The sequence below is a fragment of the Sceloporus occidentalis genome, unplaced genomic scaffold, assembly GCF_023333645.1.
Source record: "Sceloporus occidentalis isolate IW3139 unplaced genomic scaffold, rSceOcc1.0.p SCAF_5, whole genome shotgun sequence".
In the NCBI taxonomy this organism is placed as follows: domain Eukaryota; kingdom Metazoa; phylum Chordata; class Lepidosauria; order Squamata; family Phrynosomatidae; genus Sceloporus; species Sceloporus occidentalis.
In genome coordinates this window covers 19,143,426-19,168,410 of record NW_028316985.1, presented here as the reverse complement: position 1 = coordinate 19,168,410, position 24,985 = coordinate 19,143,426, and the positions used below count along the sequence as shown (strand labels likewise).

The following is a 24,985-nucleotide window of genomic DNA, read 5'->3' as shown; positions in this document are numbered from 1 at the left end:
TAAACCTCTGAGGAAACCAAACCAATGGTCAGACTACCGAGGGATTCACTCTGTTCTTGGATTTCAGAAGCTGCGAAGAAGATACTGGAACCAACATGGTTTTGTTGACTTCAGTACAAAAATATTTTAATAATATAAATTAAATAGTTTAAAAATCTGTAATTCATTAGTAAGGATTTTCTTCTACTTGGTGTTAAGGATCAGAAAATATTTAAAGTCTTAAAAGTTAATTGCTCCCTTCTTAATTATTATCCATGATGCCAATTCTGATCTTTGTCTTCATTACTTATTTAATTACCTTTCCTATTGTGGACTTCATTTATACTTTGTATGTATCCTTAATGTGTATTATTTAAAGGTTTCATTTCTACTTCTTCATTTAATTTAACAGGAGAAACTGTAGGGCTTGAACAGACTGGCCAAAATAAAGCTGCTCCACTTTTTGGATGTATGCTCTTGAAATGTTGCATGCGTCCAAAGAGGGTGGAAGCTGCGCCAAAACCACATTCTAGTTCTAAGGACTGGAGCGCAGCTTTGGCATAGCTTCTGGCGTCTTAAAATGTGTGTGTTATTTAAACAGCAACCTCCAAAGTGACTCGAAGCAACTTTATTTTGGCCTGTCTGTTCAGGCCCAATGTGTGCTCTGCAGTTTTACTTATATTCCACTTTTGCTGAAATATAAAATTTAGCCTGTAAAAATATCTCTCTTATGTTTTCTTAAATTTACCCCCTTGAAATTTTAAAGCCCATCTTTATTATTATTTTCTGCATACTCTTCTTGGTACTTAGGTTTCTCTTTCCATCAAACTATTTCTTAAATCTCTTTTTAAAAAACAACCATTTCTTTTTACTTTATTTCCCCATAATCTCATCTTCCATCTGTTCATTATGGCAATAGCATTGGCAGACCAAACTAAAAAGAAGAAAAAGAGGATGGACAACATGATGATAGGAAGGAAGACCCACAGATTCCCTCTCTAAAACAAATAAAGGAACCAAGAGTAGAGTCCTCCTCACAGAGATTTAATTTTGCCACTTTGGTGTTTGTCTCTGAACACTCCTTTAAAAAAGCAGTAAAGGATCCATTTGCTACCTTAGAGCATATCTCTGACTGGACAAAGGAGGCAATTTTGTATAAAATACTCTTGTCTACTAATGAAAGTCTGACCCTGTGTGAAGGTACTTAAACTCAAAAAGGTTTTTAATTTACTATGGAGAAAAAGAAAGGAAAGAGAATTGAAGCACTCAAGACAGGTTTGGAGAAGGGGAAAGATGAGGATGGGAGAAAATTAGAAACAAGAGATTAGAAAAGTCTCATGGTAAAGCAAAAAGGGAAGGGGAAAGATGGTGCCTTTGCATAAAGGAGAGGTTCCATTGTAGAAAGCTACCGTGAGGGATGATAGCCAAGTTGAGGGTTCGATTGACATTGTGACCATGGCATCTCAGCTACAAGACTACAGTTGCTCAAGCATGTATGCATTGACACAGAGAACTTTCCAGGGCGGAGCAACTTTGAGGGTGAGAAATGCCTCAAACTCCACCACAAGCTGTGTGGCTCTGAAATGTAATACACAGTTTGTCCAAGTTCTGTTGGAAACTTGGCACAACTCTGTTCAAGTAAATCCTCTAATTTTTTCTGGCAGTTATTATAGTGAAAGGGTACCTAGATAGGATATGGTGTTGGGGAAATTCAGAAATAATGTATATGCAGAACATGCAAAGTCAGTAGTGTATTAAAGAATTAAACAGTTACAGTTAATACCATCAATACTTCATCCAAGCACTTTTAACTTATGGAGTGTTAATTAATTGCAGCAATTAATAAATTTGCAATGTGATTTTGAGCCTCAAACTATTTCAAGATGAAAACTTAAGAAACCATACAGGAAACCTTGCAGTAGAACGATTATCTGGGGGGGGGGGGGTGTCAGTTTAAAGGATCCCCATAGGTCCAGTTTGCAAAGGCTTTTTGCACTTTCAGTTTGCAAGGATGCACTATCAATTCAAAATACACCCTTCTGATCTTGTAGCAGCTCCTCAGGTTTTCATGAAGACTCGAATTCTGTTGATAGCTCATTTGAGAAAACAGGGAATGCATCTTTCCCCTTATTTGGACTTGTTGAGGGCAAGAATGAGATGAAAGGCAGAAAGAAATCTAAAGGTGACTATGACTATATGATGTCTTTATGATCAGAGTTCCTTTTGACAAAGAATAATTTATGGGTGACAAATCTCTGTATTCAGTTGTGGGCAGAAGCAGATACAGAGAAGGTGAGTCTGTTCCTCTCACAGGAACAAAAGAAATGCAAGACAGTACAGAAACTGATAGCTTTGAAATAATGTTCCTAACTCATTAGGGGTTGTTAGTGTCAGCAATCCAATTTGTGCCACAGATTATATTTTGCTACACACCAGCTACAATTATTTATGAAATTTTATCAACTTGTAATTCTGTTAAAGCATCATTATTAAATCTGATTCAGTGGTTGGCAAAAATCGTTATTATGCTTAATTTGCAAAGGCCTATTACAAAAGGGGATGCAAGTTTGATAGTTTGGGGAGCTGATTGCAGAGGTCAGTCCATTTGTAGATACTAGACTACAGAAGACCATTACCACAATATGGATATTTTGGTGCTACACTTTCTCACAGATTGTTAGGGGAAACTATGTTCATATTCAAACAGATAACAGAATAGTTTGCTCTTACATCAGCAAGCAGAGAAATTCAAGATAATTATGGCTAAACAAGGTGGTAGAGCAGATTCTACACTGGGCAGGAAAATTACTCCATTCCATCACATGTATACCTCAGAGTAACTTTAAGACCCAAACAGATTATTTGGTTTATCAAGTTTATTATTTGACATTATCAAGTTTCTCCTGTCTTGCTCTAGAGCGGCTGAACGTCTTTGGAGAAAGTCCAAACAGTGGGCTGACTTTATACACTTGAAATTTGTTCTTTCGTCCTTCTCACGCGCCCTCTCTATGGCTAAACAAACTTATTACAAATCATTGATCTCCACCAGTGAGAGTCGCCCGCAGCAATTATTCTCCACCTTCAAGTCTTTGCTTAAACCTCCCTCTCCTCCTGTCTCTTCATCATTCTCTCCTAATGACTTTGCTAATTATTTCGTCTCAAAGATCACCACTATTCGCTCAGAGATAGTCCCTCCCGATTCTTCTTCTGCTCATAATCTTCTTTCGCCCTCGCCTAAAAAAATTTCTGTGTTTCCTCCTGCTTCTTTGGATGAACTCTCTTCACTTCTGAACTCTTCCAAACCTGCAACCTGTCCTCTTGATCCAATTCCTACTCATCTTCTAATTTCTATAGCTCCCTCTCTTCTGCCCTCGCTTCTCCATATCTTCAATCTCTCTCTCTCTACAGGCTCCTTCCCGTCGGACTTCAAACATGCTCTCATTTCCCCAATTCTGAAAAAACCTTCTCTTGACCCCTCCTCTCTGTCTAGCTATCGTCCAATTTCTCTTCTTCCCTTTCTTTCTAAAGTTTTGGAACAGGTTGTTTGTTCTCGCTGTCTTGAGTTTCTTGAAGCCAACTCCATCCTCGATCCCTTTCAGTCTGGTTTCCACTCAAGGCATTCTACAGAAACAGCTCTCACTAAGATCTCCAATGACCTTTTACAGGCCAAGGCTAATGGCCTTTACTCTGTTCTCATTCTTCTCGATTTGTCTGCAGCCTTTGACACCATTGATCACTGTCTCCTAGTTGACATACTCTCTGACCTTGGGTTCTCAGACTCTGTTCTCCACTGGTTTAGATCTTATTTGTCTGGCAGATCTTTTGCAGTGGTTGCAGGTGGTCAGACTTCATCTCCTGTTCCCTTATCTGTTGGAGTTCCCCAGGGCTCTGTTCTGGGTCCCCTTCTGTTTTCTCTCTACACACTGTCCTTAGGTAAACTCATAAGCTCTTTTGGTTTTTCCTACCATCTGTATGCCAATGACACCCAGTTGTATCTTTTTAAAACTAATTAAAAAGATTGTATGTACAGCGCTGTGTAAATTTACAGCGCTTTATAAATAAAGGTTAATAATAATAATAATAATTTGATCAGGCACAGGATCCTGCCAGGATTGTAGCCTCTGAATTAAGGTGCGTGTAGTCACCTAGACGTTCTGCTTGGTCCCTTCTCAGCCAACCTATTCATGTCTGCAGTGAACAAAAAAATTCTGACATACTAAAAAGACAGTAGCATGGAAGTAGCACATCATAATGCTCTCTCAAGTCCATGAACACAGAGACATTTCTACACATTTCCTCTAATACTGAAAGAGTTATGGAAAGTAATTCAAGAGAAAGTTCAGGTGCTATTAATAGCATTGAATTGGCCACAGAGACCATGGTTTCCTATTCTGCTACATTAGGCAAAGTTCTACCATGCTTCTGATGTCAGGGGATCTGCTACATCAGGATTCAGTATTATACCCAGTCGCTGGAACAAACCACTTGAGTGGTTTCCATGGCATAAGTGGAATAATCCATGTTATTAGTGGATTGATTCTGTGCACATTCAAGAATAACACACAGTGAATACCAGCCCTTCATTTCTGTCAACCTTTATATTAGCATTTCTTTGGACTCTTTCCAAGTAGGAAACTACTGTGGGCTTCTGCTGGCTGAAAAGCAGAATCCATTAGAGATAGGAGAAGATACTCCTCTCATTCCATGCATTCCCTCTGTTGTTCAAAAAATATATCCTAATAAACCCTCAGGAGCCAGTTTTCAGACAGCTCCAACAGCTGTAGGAAAGAAGTAAGTAAGTTGTGTCACATTGGCACTGACCCACCAGCACTGCGCTGAATTGGAGGCCAAGTTTTCAAGCTCCACTAATATATGCCCCCTGCTCCCATCTGATTATTTATATTGATTCTGTATGTTGAATCATCTGCTTCAGCACCATCTAGTCAAACAGGATTTTCAAGTAAGGTATTTAAATGTCCTCAGCATTTTCAGTAATATCCCTAATTGTTAAAGATACTTTAGTTTTTATTTTCCATTACACCTCATAGATTTTCTAGAGTGTCTGTTTTCTTACAGTTTGTTTTGGTGATAGCACAAAGTTAGATTTTAACTAGAACTCCTCTGCTTTCTTAGTGCATTTTTATGTTTTCACTGACTTTCTGCAATTTTTTTCCATTCATGATTTAACTTAGTCTTTTCATATTTATGTACAGTTATGTTCTTTATTGTTCCTTTGGCTTTTTCTAATATTATTTTCTCCCAAATACTTATCATTAAGGTTTTAAATTTTATTAGAATTTTTTTCTGCTTTTCTACAGATTTTTTTAAAAAAACTTTATTGTATTGTTTATAGATCAGGCATTTTATAATACTTTCCATGGTAATTAATTTTACTAAAATTCCTAATTTTCCAAAAAAAAAAAAGATATATTAATTCTTGATATACTGTATATACTCATGTACAAGTCAACCTCATGTATAAGTCAAGGAAAGGTTTCAGGGTCAAAATCCTGGATTTTGATATGGCCCGTGGATAAGTCACAGGTAAAACTTAGATATAAGAAAGGATGGAAAGGGGGAAATATCACTTCCGTCCCTCCTTCTCCTTCTCTGGACCACCAAACACAACTTTCCTGGGGCTGGAGGAGTCGTTTTAACATTGGGGAGGAAAGGAAGTGGAGTTAAAAGGGGTGTTTATTTGATGGGAAAAGAAGGCTTTCAGATTGGACTGCGAAGGGCAAGGAAGTGGAGCTAAATGGGGTGTTCCTTTGAAGGTTTTCAAATCAGATTGGAAACTCTTTCACACACACACCTGCCTCGAGGCACAAAGAGTAGGGCATCACAGGGGGTGCTCGCTTCAGGACTTTTCTGAGCTATATTAGTGTATTGGCCCATATAATGTCAACCCAGGATTTCAGGCTCAATTTTGTGGCATAAATTTCTCAACTTATAATTGAGTATATACAGTATTTTTTATCTGACTTGGACAACTAAATAATCTAACTCTATATGATACACAGTTAAGATCCTATTGCACAATTGTCCTGTAGAAAAGCAGTCCCCCAAAATACTCAATTCATACATACTTCAACTAGCCTTACAACTGCAGCTGGGGATGATGACCGACATGTATTGTTGGAAGAGGCGGAACATGGTAGAAAAAACTGCACCTTTTGCTGTCTGCAGTGTGTTAAACTATATGCCTATTCTGTAGCCACTCACTAACCACAAGGTTGTGAGTTCAATACAGCCATAGGCTGTGGGTCAACTCAGCCTAGCATCTTTCCAAGGTCACTAAAATGAGTACCCAGCTTGTTGGGGGCAATTAGCTTACACATTGTAAACTTCTTAGGGAGTGCTTAAGTGCACTGATAAGCAGTATAGAAATATACTTGCTATTGCTATTGCTGTTAATAAGCAATACTGCATGGCAGGGGGTTGGACTGGATGGCCCTTGTGGTCTCTTCCAACGATTCTATGATTCTAATACTAATAATATTACTAAGCACTAGTGGCTTTTCTTCTTTTAACCCCCATGCAGGGAATGAATTTACTGAAAAATACTAGCTGAGTGGGAAGGTTTAAGACCTATCATGTGACTGTCCTGGTCCATAGTAGGCTCCCACTGCTGATGCTTGTTTTAAAGAAAATTTAAATAACCAAAAAATAAAATAAAAATCTAGTTACATGCTGCAGAGTTAATGTAGCACGTATTCGAATCCTGTGTGTGGTAAATAGGGTTCAAACTGGTCCTGTTTTCATCTCTATAATATAGTGGGCAGATGGATCAGAGAACAAAAGGAATTAGGCTGAACTTAGACTTATAAAGCTTAGTGCAGGCCAAATAATGAAAATTGTGGTGATGTGCAGCTCTGTTTTTCTCTATTTTTCAACAGACAACTGTTTAAACTGTTTATTAAACCTGTTGTTGGCCCTAGATTTAAATTGTTCTTTGCATGTTCATGCTGCTTAAAGATTTTTTGTTTTTGTTTTTAATTGCATGCTTTCTCTTCTTTCTTCGATTTACTGTTTTCCACAATTCTGCTTCTCGGCTGTTGAAGCCATTAAATGAAAGAATGTGTGACTCCAATCATTTAGACTCTAAATGGCAAAAGGTATGAAGAAGTCCCATTTGTTTTTGACATCTTTTTTTTGTTTCATGTTTTTGTAAAGTAACTCTGCAACAGTAACATTGTAGTCATATTTTGTTGCCATCCCTTTTCTTGTTGGAGGAAATGTAGTATTCTGGACTGTTGGAGGAAATGTAGCATGCTGATAAAGCAGCTTTTAATGGGTTTAAATATTAAAACCTGGCCATCATACAATGCTGTCTGAACTCACTTAAACACTATTGATATAAATCTTAAACTTCTTCTAACTGACTTGAGCATTAGTCTGTCTAGGCAAGAGTACCATTCTGTCACTCAAAGTGTCTCTCCACATTCCCATTCAGTATTTACTTGCCACAGAGACAGAGTGAATGGAAAGGAATCCTTTCCAGTTTAGAGAATGTAATGGAGAAATTGGAGTAAGTACAGTTTTACAGCTGTATGCATCAGAATAGACGTAAAAAGTAAATATTCCCTTAACTCTTAACCTTATTAATTAAAATGTTCCCATTTTAACTGGGATTTGCCTAATCAGTATTCATTAAGCCTGCCAATGCAGATAAAGATGTTTTAAAAAGTAATCACAGCAACTGAAGGTGGTGAATATGAGGGACATGTGACAGTTTGTCCCTTCTCACAGAAACTGAAGATGTAGTTATATACTGTTTTAAGTGGTTTGGTCATCTTGACATTTCCAGGATATCACATAGATGTCCTTGATATCACCTGCTGTCTGACCTTTGACTAGATATACCAAGAACTGAAGCCTAGTCCATCTGCAAGCAAAGAATGTGTTCTCCTATAGAACTATAGCCCATTTCTTAAGGGTGTGGAACAAGGCAGTATCTGAAGGCTCTTCTGTATCTGCTGATTATCCTAACCATTGGTAGGAAGAAGGAAACTCCTCATTTTCAAGAATCCCAGACAGGGAGAGAGCTCCCCTTCCGTCCTCCAGAAGAGTTGTTGTCCTTCTGTTAGCAAAACAAGCTTAAATATCTATGAAAATCGTTCTGTGGTAGGTTCAGCTGACTTTCTGGAACAGAGATTCTCATTTTTAATATTTTATAGATTCATATATATCTGTTCCCCAATTCATTGAAGATTTGAAAATTTGTTTTGAGGAGATCTTGCAAATTAATAATAGAAAACCTTTTAAAGTTTTCCAGTAGGCTTTTAGTTCATCACCTAACTTGCCCAAAGTTCAGGCTATCAACTTCAGGTCAATCTGCCACCTTCACAAAGAGAAATGATTATCATTTAAGTAAATATTTCAGTGTTAAGAGTAAGATAAGCTGCAGCTCTAGACACAAGGCAGCTTCATCCAAGCAGCGATCCAAATACAAGCAAAGATAGAAAACAGTTCTAATTGGTTACAGTACTTTGTGCCAGTATATAGTTCCTTGCAAAAGCCAGACATTTGGTTGCTTAGTTCCTCTCTTTCCCATGGCCTGGTTCAAATATCTCATGGATTAGAAAACCACAGAACAGCTCCTTTTCCTTCTCAGGAACACTTCTCCCATGCCAGCAAGGCTCTGTTTGTTATTTGCAAGGCTTCCTTCATTTTTCCAACACTCGTTAACAAGATACAGCTGGTATTTCTTCTCTTCAGGTCTGGCAACTTAGGCAAACTTGAAGAATAGTTTCCTCTTTTCATCGAGAGAGGGAATTTAGTTATATATATTGTCTTCCTGTGAAGAGTCACAGAATCATCCAGTCTTACAGATGGAAGGTACTATAAGTGTCATCCAATCCAATCTTTTGCCACTACCCAAAGCGTTGGTAAAGTGACTAACAGATAGTCATCCAGACTCTTCCTAAAATCGTCTATTGAAAGAAAGTCCACCACCTTCCAAGATAATGTATTTCACTTGCAAACAGTTTTTATTCTCTGGACATTCTTAGTACAGTGGGATCTTTGTATCTGCTGAGGTTTGATTTTAGGACGTCTTGTAGATACCAAAATTAGTAGATGCTCCAGTCCCATTAAATACAGTACAATAGTAAAATGGAGTGTTGTAAAGAAAATGTCAAAATCAAGGTTTGGTTTAATATTTTCAAGCTGTGGATGGTTGAATCAACAGGTTAAAAATCCATGTATATGGAGGGCCAGCCAGATTAAGATGGGACTCTCCATTATAATTTGACCCCATTGGCTTAGATCTTATACTCCAGGAGCAATAGAAAACAAGTTTCCTGATCTTCCTTGTGACAGTCCAGATATTTGAAGATGGTTATCATGTCACATTTTTGAATTTTTTCTTCTTCAGGCGAAACCTGTTCAGTTTCCATAACTGTTGCTTAGAAGGCTATTATTATTATTATTATTATTATACTTTATTTATATAGCACTGTAGATTTACACAGACAATAAAATCGATAAAAATGAAACCTGCCAATGGCATACATTCTACAAAATACATATAAAACAATAGATAGTAATACAAGATTAGATAAAATAAGGAGATTGAGAATAATATCTCTTACTGAGGAGGAAATATAAGGGAAGACAAGAACGATGCTTGAAATCTATCCCATCTTCCATGCACCCTGTTAACCCAAAAGAACTGAGGGTCATCCCAACTATACCACAGACCCTCAACCTGCTTCTCTGTAATGCCAGGTCAGTAAGGAACAAGTCACAGATCATCTATGACTTGCTGGAGGAGAAGAACCCTGACTTGGCTTGTATTACGGAAACCTGGCTGGGTGAGGATAGTGACATGGGTCAACACCTTCCCAGCTGGGTTCAGGAGCAAGTTAGGGAAAGTGGGCAAGGGGGAAGTGTAGCCTTAGTCCAAAAAGCGGCATCATCTTGACCAGGAGACCGGTCTGGAAAACAAATCACACCGAGTGCATTTACCTGACCTTGAAAGCTAGGGACAGTCTGGGGATTCTGTTGGTCTATCGTCCACCCCGTGGCCTAACAGACTCGCTGGCCGAGCTGACACAGCTGGTCTCGGAGTTGATGTTGGAGACTCCCAGGCTTCTCGTTCTGGGGGACCTCAACATCCCCTTCGAGGCCAGCTTATCAGATCTGACAGGTGCGGCTCGGAAGTTCATGGACTCCATGACTACCATGGGCCTGTCCCAATTAGTATCAGGTCCAACACATTGTGCTGGTAATACACTCAATGTGGTTTTTAGTACGGACAAGGAACATCCGTGGGCAGAAGTAATTCAAACCTCCTCCCTATCATGGACGGACCATTTCCTGGTCAAGGTGGGACTGAGGGTTACTCCTCATATTCCCCTCGGGGGTGGAGGACCTATTAGAATGGTCCGCCCTCAAAGGCTGATGGAACCCAAAAGGTTCCAAGAGGCCCTAGAGGGTTATATGGTTGGGAAAGATGGTGATTCTGTCTAAGCCTTGGTTGATACCTGGAATAACGACCTTACCAGGGCTATAGACACTATCACTCCGGCTCACTTCTAATAGGAAACCATGGGACACCCAAGATCTTCGGAAAATGAAGCGAGCCGTGCAATGACTAGAGCGCTACTGGTGGAAACATCACCACTTATCTGACAAGGCACTCCATAGGATTCTTCTTAAATCCTATGGACTGGCAATAGATGCAGCAAAGAAGTCGTTCTATGCTGCTCGTATTGCATCAGCAGAGACCCGTCCAGCAGAGCTGTTCAGGGTGGTTAAAGAGCTAATCCAGTGTCCTCCCACCCTGAACCCACTTTTGGAACCAACTAAAGCCTTCTGCGACCTATTCAATGACTTTTTTGCTGATAAAATCTCTCAGATAAAGGCTGATCTTGAAGCCGGTATTACAACAGAAACTATAAGAGAGACATCCAGTAACTCTGTGGACTATGTTAGACTGGATCACTTTGAGTTTGTAAATACTGACGAAGTGGACAAGCTTCTTGGATGTGTAAGGAGGACAACGTGCCCTCTTGATCCTTGCCCATCCTGGTTGACCGCCCAGGGAGGGGAAGCAGTAACAGCGCTGCTCTAATCTATAATCAACACATCCCTCAGGGAGGGGATATTCCCATCTGAGCTTAAGCAAGCGGTGGTCAAACCACTTTTGAAAAAACCCTCCCTAGACCTCTTGATAAGAAACAACTATAGACTGGTCTCCCTACTACCATTCTTGGACAAGTTGATTGAGAGGGTGGTTGCCCTCCAACTCCAGGCTGTCTTGGATGAAGCCGATTATCTAGACCCATTTCAAACCGGCTTCAGGGCGGGATACAGAGTTGAGACTGCCATGGTCGCCTTGGTCAGTGATGTCCGTCTGGGCATGGACAGGGGAAGTGTAACCCTGCTTGTGTTTTTGGACATCTTAGCGGCCTTCCATACCATTGACCACGGTATCTTTCTGGAACACCTGAGGGAGTTGGGTATCGGGGGCACTGCACTTCAGTGGCTCCATTCCTACCTCTCGGGCAGATTCCAGATGGTGATGCTGGGAGACAGCTGCTCTCGTAAAAGAGAGTTGACATCTGGTGTCCCCCAGGGCGCCATTCTGTCTCCCATGCTGTTTAACATTTGTATGAAGCCACTGGGCGAGATCATCCAGAGACATGGGGCGAGGTGTTATCAGTACGCTGGTGACACCCAAATGTATTTCTCTATGTCTCCGACTGTTGCAGTGACTAAGGATGGCATCTCTCCTCTAAATGCCTGTCTTGAGTTGGTAATGGGCTGGGTGAGGGAAAGCAAACTCAAAGTGAATCCAGAGAAAACAGAGGTGCTTGCAATAGGTAACCCTAGTCCAGGGATGGAGATTTGTCAACTAGTCCTGGACGGGGTCATACTTCCCCTAAAGGACGAAGTTCTCAGTTTGGGAGTGCTCCTGGACTCGTCTCTTCAGCTGTCATTTCAGGTGGAGGCGGTGGCCAGGAGTGCATGGTACCAACTTCGGTTGATATGCCAACTGTGTCCCTACCTGACCAAGAGGGACCTTGAAACAGTGGTACATGCACTGGTAACCTCTCATCTAGACTTCTGCAATGAAGCTTCAATTGATCCAAAATGCTGCAGCCAGATTGGTCACAGGTACATCTAGATCTGACCATATTACTCCAATATTAAAATCATTATACTGGCTGCTGATCAGGTTCCAGGCCCAATACCTTTAAAGCCCTACATGGCTTGGGCCCGAGTTACTTGAGGGAATGCCTCTCCCTACACAACCCGCCCTGCACTCTCAGAACATCTGGGAAGAATTTATTGGACTATACAAAGACCAGACTAATTACAACTTCCCGTAAAGCATTCACAGCTGCGGCCCCCACACTCTGGAACAACTTACTGGAAGAGATCCGTTTCATCACCACCTTAGAAGCCTTTAAGAAGGCACTTAAGACAGATCTCTTCCGGCGGGTCTATCCACCTGATCTTTTATAGTGGATCTTATAGAATTTTTTACACCTGATTCAACAGTACAGAAACAGACGACGATTTGGCTTTGTTGATGATTGTATTGCACCTTGGCATGTTTTAATTGATTATTTTATGTAGTATGGGTTGTGTAGTTGTATCGTTTGATTTTATCGGTTGTAATCCCGCCTCGATCTGCAGGGAGATATTATTATTATATCAGATAACAATCGGATAAACAGTCACACAATGTCTGGGAATGCTTCCCTGAACAATATAGTCTTCAACTCAGTTTTGAAACTGGTTAAAGAAGTGATGACCCTTGCTTGTGGGGGAAGGAGGTTCCAGGAGTGAAGGGCAGCAAGTGAAAAGGGATGAATCCGGGACAGGGCAGTGGAGAGCCTGGGCTTGGACAGCAGACCTTGACTACCAGAATTGAGTGTACAAGTGGGAATGTGGGGAGAAAGAAGTTCAGATAAATAAGGAGGGGCCAGCCCATGCAGAGCTTTAAAACAGAAGCTTATACTAGATACGGAAGGGAAAGGGGAGCCAGTGAAAGAATGATAATAGAGGAGAAACATGGTCAGAGCAGCGAGCAGATGTAATAGTGCAGCTGAATGCTGGACTGAAATTAAAGGATGGAGGTGAGAGAGAGGAAGCCCTGCCAGAAGGAGGTTACAGTAATCTAGTCACAAGATGACCAGAGCATGGACCAGAGTCGTGGCAGTAGAAAACGGGAGAAATGGACGGATTTTAGCAATATTGTAGAGAAAGAATCTACAGGCCTTGGCTGTGGCCTGGATCTGGGGGATACAAAACAGAGAAGAATAAAAAATGAAGCCAAGACTGCGGGCTTCCTGGACCAGTCGAATACAGATGTTGTGAACAGAAACAGAAAAGGAGTATTGAAGGGTGGACTTAGGTGGAAAGACAAGAAGCTCCGTCTTAGACATGTTGAGGTTCAAACACCGATGGCGCATCCATTACAAGACAACTGTGAGACAAGATGAAACTTGCTGTTCAAGCCCCGGAGAAAGGTCAGGGGTGGAAAGGTACAGCTGAGTGTCATCGGCGTACAGATGATAGGAAAAACCAAAAGAACTGATAAGTTTTCCTAAGGACAATGTGTAAAGAGAGAACAGCAGAGGACCCAAAACAGAGCCCTGGGGAACTCCAACAGATAAGGGAACAGAGCACGAGGTCTGACCACCCGTGACCACTGCAAAAGATCTATCTGATAAATAAGATTTAAACCAATCAAGAACAGAGTGTGAGAACCCGAGATCAGAAAGTATATCACCTAGGAGGCCGTGATCAACAGTGTCGAAGGCCGCAGACAAATCAAGAAGAACGAGAACAGAGTAAAGCCATTCGCCTTGGCCCGCAAAAGATTGTCCGAGATCTTTGTGAGGGCTGTCTCTGTAGAGTGCCGTGGGTGGAAACCGGACTGAAAGGGATCTAGAATGGAGTTGGCTTCAAGAAGCTCAAGACAGCGAGAATAAACAAGCCATTCCAAAACCTTAGAAAACGAAGAAGAGAAATCGGACAATAGGTAGTCAAAGAAGAGGGGTCAAGAGAAGTTTTTTTTCAGAATTGGGGAAATGAGAGCATGTTTTAAGTCCAAAGGGAAGGAGCCTGTAGAGCGAGAGAGATTAAAGATATAGAGAAGTGAGGGCAGAAAAGAAGGGGCTATAGAGATTAGAAGACAAGAGGCAATTGGATCAAGAGAACATGTTGCAGGTTTGGAAGAGTTCAGCAGCATGGAGAGTTCATCCAAAGAAACAGCAGGAAATACAGAGAGTTTTTTGGTTGAAGGCTCCAGAAGATTAGTGGTAGAAGACAAATCAGGAAGAACTATCTCAGATTGAATAGTGGTGATCTTAGTGATGGAATAGTTGGTGAAAACGGTAGGGGAAAATAATGAAGAGACAGGGAGAGAGGAAGGTTTTAACAAAGTGTTGAAGCATGAGGACAAACACTACGGGTACCTCTCGTTGACGCAGATCAATGATTTGTAATAATTCTGTTTTGCCATGGACAGGGCGCATGAGAAGGATAAAAGGACGAATTTAAAATGTATAAAATCAGCCCACTCCCTGCACTTTTTCCAAAGACATTCAGCCACTCGAGAGCAGGACTGGAGAAGCCTAACAATGAGAGTAAGCCAGGGCTGAGGCCTAGTCATAGAGGAAGACGCGCGTACAGATACAGGGGCAAAGCTGTCAAGAGTTGAAGAAAGAGTGGAGTTAAAGACATAGCTGAGTCAGCAGAGTTCCCAAGAGATAGAGAAGAGAGAGATGAATCCAAGGACTGACAGAGATAGTCACAATTAACAGACTGAAGATCACGAAAATCGCGTTGAACAGTATGACGAGGAGGTGGGATATAAGTAAGAGTAAAAGAGATTAAATGATGATCAGACAATGGAAAATCAGATGCCAAGTAGTCAGAAATGACACACTTAGCAGCAAGAACTAGGTCAAGGCACTGACCAAAAGAACAGGTTGAAGACTTGGAATGAGATTGAAGACCAAAAGAAGCTAAATGGGATCTAAAGCAAGATGTTGAAGAATTCTTGAGATCGTCAAGGTAGATATTAAAGTCACCTAGGATCAAAGTGAGGACTGCATCCGATAGAAAAAAATGTCAGCCATGACTCAGTCTGAGAGGAACTGGGTAGCCGAACCAGGAGGGCGATAGATGACTGCAACCCACAGCTGTAAAGGAAAAAAGAGTCTAATAGAATGAGACTCAAATGAAGAAAAACAATAGCTAGAGGGAAAAGAAAGAACTTGAGACTGGCAGGAATTAGACAGTAAGATACCAACCCCTTCTCCTCAACCCTCAGGGTGGCTTGTGTGGGTGAAAGAAAGACCGCCAAAAGAAAGGGCAGTGGAGGTAGCAGTATCATGGGCCAGGAGCCAGGTTTCAGAAAGAGCAAGAAGATTAAATGATCTAGAGAGAAAAAGATCATGGATTGCTGTAGATTTCAGAGCAACAGAGTGACAGTTCCAGAGTGAACAAAAAAATGGAAGCTGGGAGATAGGAAGAAGTTGAATAGGGATCAGTTTAGGAGAAATGCGTGGAGCCATGGGAAGGAAAGGATTCCATATCTAATAATTAACAGGAGAGAATGTAACAATGACAAGAACAGAAAAATAAAAGCCAACAGTGCTTGATAACATTGCCCAAACACCACAAGACACGAGGAATGTAATAGATCCGGAAGGGTGGCTTTGGAAGCCTCTGTCTGACGTCAAGACCCTTTACTACCTTGTTAATTTTCCTCTTGACACATTCCAGTTTGTCAGTACCCTTACTGTACTCCACATGCAAGATGACCAAAGCACAAATAGTACTACAGTGGGTCCTTGTTATCCACTTGGGTTTGGTTCCAAGACCCCCCAATGCATAACAAAATCCATGGATGCACAAGTCCAATTAAATATAATGTCATAGCAAAATAGTGTCCCTTATATAAAATGGAAAAGCACGCTTTGCTATTTGGAATTTATTGTTTTAAGAATATTTACAAGCCATAGACACTGGAATCCGTGGATAAAAAAAATCTGTGGATAAAGAGGGTCAGCTGTGTTACTCCCCTTAATCTGGACATTACAATTCTCTTATGCAACCTAGAGATCCCGAAGGGATCCCTGAACACACCTTTTATCTATAACTTTCAGGGCCTTACCTGGGTTATTGCTTGTATTTATTGTTGATTTGGTGTATTATTTGTTGTCATGTTTTGTTTTAGATCCCTAGATTCTCTTGATATGTCACCCATCCTGTAATTGTGTCACTGATAAATTTTCCTGACTAAATGTTGTCATCATTGTGCACATTCAAGTCATTTCTAACTTACAGCTACCCTAAAATGGAGTTATTGAGGAGTTTTATGGCAAGATTTTTTCAGAGGAGGTTTGTCCATGCCTTCCTCAAAGGCTAAGAGAGTGTAATTTGCCCACGGTCACCCAGAGGATTTCTCTGGTTGAGCGGGACTTCAAACCATGTTCTCCAGAGTCCTAGTCCAATACTCAAACCACTAAACTGTTCAGTCTAAATGCAGAATCTTATTTTTATCCATGTTGAAATTCATGGTGTGAGTTTTGGCCCAATTCTGCAATCCATTAAGGTCATCTGGAATCCTGATGTGACATAAAATATTAGGTATGCCTCCCTGTTTGGTGATGGCTGCAGATTTGATGAGCACACCCTCTACTCTTTAATACAAGCCATTTGCTGAAAATTCCAAACCCTGGACCAAATTTACCACTTCTCTCCAGGAGAAAAGAAATCATTAGTGAGCAGTCCTTGAATACAGTCTGTTAACTAGAAATCCATTTGACAGTAGCATAATTTCAGCCACATTTTCCCAACTTGTTATATCAAAATCATTAGCAAAATCATTGCAGATACACCTCTGTAGCAAAGTAAATGGGTTCCTGGGCATTACTGCTTTAGCAGAAAATTTGCTAGTAGAGGCAGAAATAACACCAAACAAAAGAAGAGTAATTCAACATGTTTGAGCAGTTTTTATTTAAAACTAACAATATAAACATGTTAAATTAAATAATGGGGTCAGATAAGCCTTGTATAAGTAAAGGCAAACACTTTAGACCTTCTGGAGATCACCTGCCTGCTTCTTACCAGCTCCATTTTTGTTATGATTCCGTTTTGGTGGCTACAGTTACTTTTTTTAACAAGTTGGGGGTAAATGGGGAGACAGGTTATCTGCTTTCCCCCTATCTCTGTTTTGCTTTTCATACAAGTAAAGCATTCTGGTAGAAGCTGCTTTTTATTTTGGCTGCTGTAGACAGGCATACACAGCAACAGTAGGACTCGCTAGTGTAGAATCTCTTTCTCAGCTCAAGCTTTGTTTATGCGTTGCTTATTACAGACATGCTGCTGCAACCTGACAATGAAAATCTGTGTTTTTCCACCCCTCCTCCAATCCTTCTTATGCCTACGCTGCTTAAAACTTCCAACTTGTTAGAGAGCAAAGAAAGGAGAACTGAGCAGGGGTTTAAGAAAACCTTGTAAAAAGGAGTCCACTGTTAGAGGTTTTAAGTGAGGTATGCTTCTTTGTGCTACATATACAGCATTTCTGTAACCTATCAGGGTTGTAACTATTATTACACAGAGAAGTGAGAAGTTAAGATTAGTCTGGCAGCATTTGCTTTTGAGCAACTCATACTAGCTTTTAGTAATCCTTACACTCAGTTCTAGGTGCTCATAGACATAATTATCTGTTCTAGAACTTTTCTTGACATTGACAGGAAAGATTGCATTGCTAGTACAGTCGGCCTGCCCCAGCTATGGGCTTCTCATCCGCAGATCCCCTCTCCATTCTCCCAAATGGTGGTACATGCACAACATGCTGCCATTAAAACCAATGGGACTTGAGATCCCACGGTTTTTGGCATCCATTGGGGGTACAGAATGTAACCCATGTGGCTACAAAGAGATGGCTGTATATTTTTTCTGCATATAAGAAATTCTGTAAATATGTATTTTTCCATGAATGATTTAATTATAAAGGAACTGATCATGCAGCATAAGCTCTATTAAATATTTCAATTTTATTCTGTACATGGAAGTAAAAAAGCAAAAAGCAGTTTGTTATATCAACAAACAGGTTCTTTCCAACCTGTTTCTAAACTGTGTCTGTGGAATGCAGATTTCTCAATGAATATACATCCTCTTTTGCCGATCACCTCCTCCTTAAAGATTTGGAATTCTTGTATACAACCCTTCTGATTACTTTTCTTCCTTTTCAGGTACTTGCCAATTGAATCTTTAATCTACCTATCTTATTTCATTGATTCCTTGTGGTTATTTTTAGCAGAGTAACTTTTGAGTTAAATTGTTGATCTTATCTGTATATCAGTTTGATATCGTAAGGCAGTACTTACATAAGCCTCATTATTTCAGTGACCCAAAACAGACTTGCTCAAAGGAGTGGCACAAGGTTGCGTAGTTCATGCTGGGACTACAGCAACAGCACATTCCCAGTCCCAGTTTGGGCCACTGCCATGGTTCTGAACCAGGCTGCTGGAAGAAGCAGATTCCATCTGCTCTTTCTTGGCCCATTTCTTTTTTGTTGGCACAGCCATGTTGCAGCTTCAGGCTGCATTTGAGGTGTGTGTCATGTAAATGGCACACCCCCAATGCAGCCTGTAGCTGCATCATTTTGCCCGTCTGTTTCAGGCCTGTGAGTCTGCTTTAGTTGGGATTAGCAGTTGGATTTAAATCATGATGGAAATCACATGGCCCTTCAGATTTTGTTAGACTGCAAATCCCAGCATTCATATGTTAGTTAGGGCAGCTGGACAGTTCAGTTCAGTTCAGTTCAACAATAACAAGCAATAGCAATAGCATTTACATTTCTATACCGCTTCATAGTGAACTAAACACATCTAAAGAGTTTACAATCTCTAAGTTGCCTCCAACATACTGGATATTCATTTTACTGACCTACAAAACAACATCCAGAAGACTCTCACCCTGACATAAGCCCATTTGTCCAAACCAAGAGTTACTAAGAACTCTCATTTAGTACTCAATGACATGATTAAAAATAGACCTACCCCTGGAGAACAGAGAAAAAATATTTCGCTTCCTATACTGCCTTGCAGAATTGGAGATGAGGAATACCATTTTTCACATTGGTCCAGCACAAATATTATATAATGTCATTTGTTCTTCACTACTAGTGTATGGAGATTGTATACTGTTTAATAGCAGCCTGCAGGAATTTTCATTCTTCACTCCAGCACCAGATAAATTCCTGAAGGCTTCCTCTGGATTATCTCTCTCTGCAGCCTGCAGTAGATTTGATGGGAGCACAAGTCTGTGTGGAAAACGGGAATCATGTTCACTGACTGATGAAAGGAGACCATTGGGTACAACTGATCTTATAAATGTTGTTGAGAAATGGCATTTGATGACATCTAAAACACCCAACACTTTCTCTACAAAACTGTAAAATTATGGTTTACTTCTGTGCATTTGTATAAAGACTTACTAGTTTATAATTTTATGAAAACCATCTGGCTGTTCTTGTCATTTGACATAAATTACTTCTTACACTATTCTGTACAGTTGAAGAATTGTGGTGTGTATTTGAGCCCCAGATTTAGCTTTTTTTAAAAAAAATAAATACCTGAACCATATTCACAACATGTTCAGAAATGAACCAGCAAAATTGGTAAGTTAATTAGTATAGCAATTTTTAAAGTCTCGTCTGTTTCTTGAAACATAGAACTTGAATTGCTACATCTTTTGAGGGGAATATATCAATATCCTGTGTGTTTGTGTGTATGTACTTACAAGTCATCTGTCAACTTATGGCGAACCCATGAATTTCATAGGATATTCTTAGGCAAGGAATACTCAGATGTGGCTTTGCTGGTTCCTTCCTCTGAAATGTAGCCTAAAACACCTGGTATTTGTTGATGTTCTCCCATCCAAGTACTAACAAGGGCTGACCCTGCTTAACTTTGAAGATCAGACAGGATCTGGTGCCTTTAAGATATTTAGGCCCTAATATCTTCTATGTTGTTCCTGTTTTTGTTGTGTGCCTTCAAGTTGTTTCCAACTTAATGGTGACCCTAAGGCAAACCTATCATGGGGTCTTCTGGGGCTAAGAGTGTGTGATTGCCCAAGGTCACCCAGTTGATTTCCATGGCTGTGCCAGGGAATCAAACCCTGATTTCCAGAGTCTTAGTTCATTGCTCAAGCCACTACACAACACTGGCACTCTGTACTAATGATTAAATAATGGGGGGTAAGGGAGGAATTTTGTTAATTAATATTGAAGTATATCTTAAAGTTTGAGAATTGACCAAAAGTAGAAGCAGATCATTGTATTCAGAAGTCACTAAGTCTTCTTTGCTCATATCATCTAAATGGCAGCAGTATTGAGTAAACACTCATGAGGCTAGATGGAGCTCATGTGAATCAAATAGAACCCATTGTCTCGAGTTAGGAGATCCTGTGTCTTTAACATTCACAGTGCTACACTCTTAAGAATATTGCTAAAACATACATATTAGTAGTTTTCATTTTATGGGACTGGGTTTTCTTTTGATTTTGTGTTTCTGGTTTTGTTAAATAAAGCATTGTTATATTCCTTGTTTTACCTACCCTTTTTGCAACTTTATGTAATTTTCCTCTCCTTTCCTTTCCTGATTACTAAAAATAATCAGCGCAAAAATACTTTCCCAGGATGGGTTGCGAAGGTATCTGCCTTACAAAATGCTCTAGAAGGCAGAACAAGTTGTCAAATGAAAAAGTGGCATCTACATGTTGACAAGCAAGGTGTGACAGAGTTCTAGGCTGAGAGCAGAACCTAAAATTAAAACAACATTTGCATAAGTTAGCATTGGTAAAGTACAGAATTAACATAAATACACTAAATACAATTTGGCCAAAATGGTCTTCATCAACAGTTATATACAAAACGACATAGGCATAATTATAGTAAACTCCCAGGAGTTGGCAGCACACAGCCTTAATTTTTCTGCCAATCCTTAAATTTCATAACCAAGTAGGGAAGGTTAACAAACCAAAAAAGAAACCCAGTGCAAAGGCAAACTGAAGCTCCAAGTTTCTTCATTAAGCATTTAAATAATATCTTCAAGGTGATCTATGTTGCCTGTATTTATGCATTAAATATATTTGCAATAATTTCTCTGTAGCGATGATTTGGACAAGTAGTGTCTTGTGCTTTTGTTTTGCTTTGTTTGGTGAATACAAAACCTAACAGTGGGGTGTAGGATTATGAAGTGGTCACCTTTAGCTGTTCATATGAGTTATGAATGAGATGCGATCAGTACAGTTTTCAGTGTAAGATATTCTGTCCTGTGATACTTAAATATAATGTTGCTTGGACACTGAAATTAAGAATATTGCTCTATAATTAAATTTTCATAAAATAACTTTAAGACAGTGGTACATGCTAATACAGATGGGGCATAAGACACATTGCCAGTTGGCCTCAGGGACAAGAATGACACAGTAGCAAGCAACTGTCTTTTTAATAAAGTTGTATCTTGTCTCTGTTTCATCATAATGTTAACACATGTTATTTTATATAGGAGCAATGGTGTAAGATTCAAATGTAGATAAATGCTAAATGCAAGAATAAATTGAGCACTTAGTATTTTTCTTGCTCTAACAATAAATAGTTCTAGTGAATTGCAGAAATGTTTATGATTGCATACTTTCTCTCCTTCCTCTATCATTCTTGAATTCCTTAGGTAGAAGAATTGATGATGGCTATGGAGAAAGTAAAACAGGAATTGGAATCTATGAAAGCAAAGCTGTCCTCTACTCAACAGTCTTTGGCTGAAAAGGAAACACATTTGACCAACTTACGGGCAGAGAGGAGGAAACATTTAGAAGAAGTCCTAGAGATGAAGTATGTCTTTGTTTCCCTTAACATATCTCTTAGGCTTAAACGTTGTATTATTTTAAAATTTTATTTATTATTCCTTTGACCCAATCTTCCATTAATTTCTGTTTGGGTCATTGCTGAAAGTATAACCCCATCAAAGATTTATTATTTCTTTCCACTCATTTTAAGAAGCACTTGTGGGTAAATGTATTGTGTATAATTTTATAGCAGTCTGATTTCCACCTGATCATGATGCATGAATCCCATACATTTAAGTATGTTCTTATAGATGGATGGTCCTATTTGTACTAGTTCTCCCTTCCCCCACTACCTGAAGATTTCCAGTGGAGGAGGGTTGAATTTTAATTATCAAGCATTTAAGACAACAACTCTAGTTCAGAGGAATCATGGGTTGTTTAAGCATGGGGAAGAAGAGATAGGAAGAAGAAAATTTAAGGCTTGTGGATTTTTCATTTTAAATTGCCCATTAATTCCTACATAGTTGGGAGCAGGTCCCATTACTTTGGAAATGAGTGCTTTGCAGCCTTCAGAAAGACAATTATCTATTTAGAACTGTATTGGCTAGTGCTGCCAGCAGATCATTAGACGTACTTTTAGTTGTTTCTTCTCTTCAGGGATGGCGAAACATTTTTATTGGCAGGGCTAACAGTGATTTTGGTTTTGTGAACCCTTATAGTACCTATACGAATATTATATAATGTTTTTGAAGTTAACTTGTTCTTTAACTGTTTAACAAAATCACTTCTTTCTAGTGAAAATTTGCTGTTACTGATTAGTGACTTTTGAGAAATAATTGTATTGCTGAAATTGAGACCCAACATTGATCCCAGCATGTTTCATAGTGCTGTTTTATACATGTCTTCTCAGAAGCAAGACCCACTGCATTTAATGATATTTATTCCTAAATAATTGCATATATAATTTCACCTGCAAAAAAGTTAATATTTTTTCTGTTCAGGCTGGCTTTCAGCAATCACGACTAATATAGATAGAAATGAACATAGTGATGTTAGTGTGGTGGTTGGACTCTCTGGCCAACCAGGTGTTTTTATCTACCTGGCTAAGTCTCTGGGCAGCCTCTGCCCACTCATCGTTTCTGCACTTCGGATCCAACACAACAAGCCCATGTTGAGGAATTAATCACTTCCTGCATCAATGTCTCACTATAATGGAAGTCTTTTTCATTGCGCTGAAAACTTCACACACCAAGGTGAAGCTATGTGAAAGTGTCACCTGTGTCACAAAAATATCTCCCACTGTAATATCAGTGTTTTTTATTGCTTGAGAAGATAGTACCTGTTAAATTTTCATCAAATTTTATCAGTCTTTCTTTGTATGGTCATTTGAACTGATTTTGAATGACATTGTGACAATAGGTATTTGTATACCTTTCGAGATAAATTTGAGTAACCATAGTACATGAAAAACTACAGATGCATCTGCTTGCATTAATTTTTTTAAAGAAAATTAATGTGGTGATAACTACAAAAGTAAGGCATCACTTTAACTTTTGTCAAATTTTCTGTTTTTGTCCGCGTTGCTTTTATATTCCAAGCTTTTCTTACAGTCTGGAAATAATTTTAGAATTTTATATTGTAGAAAAACTCTTAGCAAGATATCTGTATGTAGAGTATCAGCCTTTGTGGTGTTGCTTTATTAAGAGTTGAATTACCATTTCAAAACACTTGCATTTCTGATATAAATTTGTCTCAATTATAAAGAAATTAAACATATATTTTCTTTACACTTGTGTTTGCACAGTTAGAGAGAGGAATAATTGGACATTGTTGTTGTTTTCATTTTAATATATTAAAGCAGGCATGGCCAGTTGGCCAAGTGCTTGAGGACTCCCCCTTTTTTAGAACTTAGCAGGAATTTAAATTCTTTTAGTTAAAATACATAAAAATTACCTACATCTATATAAAACAGATTAAAAATTAGCTAATTAAAATAATTCTATATTAAATACTTATCAAAATTGCCACTCATTATTACCAAATAAAACCACCCCACTCATACTTGTAAACCGCTTAGACACTGTTAGTTCATTATGAAGCAGTATATAAATGAAGCTGTTTGTTCGTTTACTTGTTCAGTTGTTAATACATTTATATCTTTACTTTTACAGATTGATCAATTATTTTAGTCTGGTATAGTTGAATATTTTATCACTGGAATTATTTACAGGGCTATTGAGACTGAGGTAGAATGAAAATAATAAGTATTTTACTGTGTGCTGTTTTATACAGATTGATCATATTTTATTCCGGTCTGGGGCAATTGTACTGTGAACAGCAATACATACAGGCTGGAATTCACTATCAGCTACATATACACCATGGTTATGTAGCTATGTTATGTCTCCTGGCCCTAGTCTCCCAATCCCCACTTACCAGGCATCAGCTGTTGTGACCGATGGGGTCTGTTCTGTTGATCAGGAAACAGCTGACACAATGTGAGTGATCACTATTGCAACAACTAAAATCAGGGTCCTAGTTGCAATGCCCTTTTGCACCAGAGCTTGCTCACATGATCGAGGGTAGGAACATCAGTCAGCTTCTTTCCCTATCAATTGGCTGCTGCCTGGTAGGTTGAGATTGGGGGACTTTTCACAGTCACTACATATTCCTTGAGGCAGTCAATACAGAGATCATGAATACAAACTATCATGAATGCACAGCTCTTAAGTTATGCATTCATAACTGCCTTATGGAATTCTGACCATAGTGTACATAGTAAGGATACAACAGAAATGTGATTTCCAAACAAAGTTCATGTAAATAAGACCTCCTTTCATCAGCATGGACTCATTTTTGTTTAGGTATTAGTTAAGTATATATAGAAAAGTGGTTCACTTGTTTTTATACTCAACTAATCTTAAAAAAGCTTTCTGTTCCATGCAGCTCTCAAAGACTAAACTATGAGTTCAGTGGCTAACAGTTATATTACACGTCATGATAAAAATCTCTGCATCTCATTAGGTTTCGAATGCTATGGTTCCTGAGAATAGTCTTATAGAGAGAATGCACTATACTATCTAAATGAGCCATGACAGGCATGGGCACAAGACCAACTGCTGAAAACTGCACCAGGTGGTATTAAAGGAGTTTGTTCCACTCAGTAATTGCTCAGGCTGTT

The 24,985-nt window shown here is 39.3% G+C and overlaps 1 protein-coding gene across 9 annotated transcripts in view; it reads left to right on the top strand.

Annotated features, from left to right (window-relative positions):
* The window catches only part of LOC149311727 (ELKS/Rab6-interacting/CAST family member 1), a 266,847-nt gene that overhangs the window by 141,261 nt on the left and 100,601 nt on the right, over window positions 1–24,985 (top strand). For 6 of the 9 annotated variants that reach the window (XM_089527772.1, XM_089527770.1, XM_089527769.1 and 3 more), the window contains one exon: window positions 21,690–21,850. In XM_089527772.1, coding sequence (XP_089383898.1) covers window positions 21,690–21,850 — 161 coding nt within the window. Of the gene's footprint in view, window positions 1–7,040; window positions 7,095–21,689; window positions 21,851–24,985 lie in introns of all 9 variants that reach the window. The other 3 variants (XM_089527771.1, XM_089527768.1, XM_089527767.1) reach the window with 1 other exon arrangement.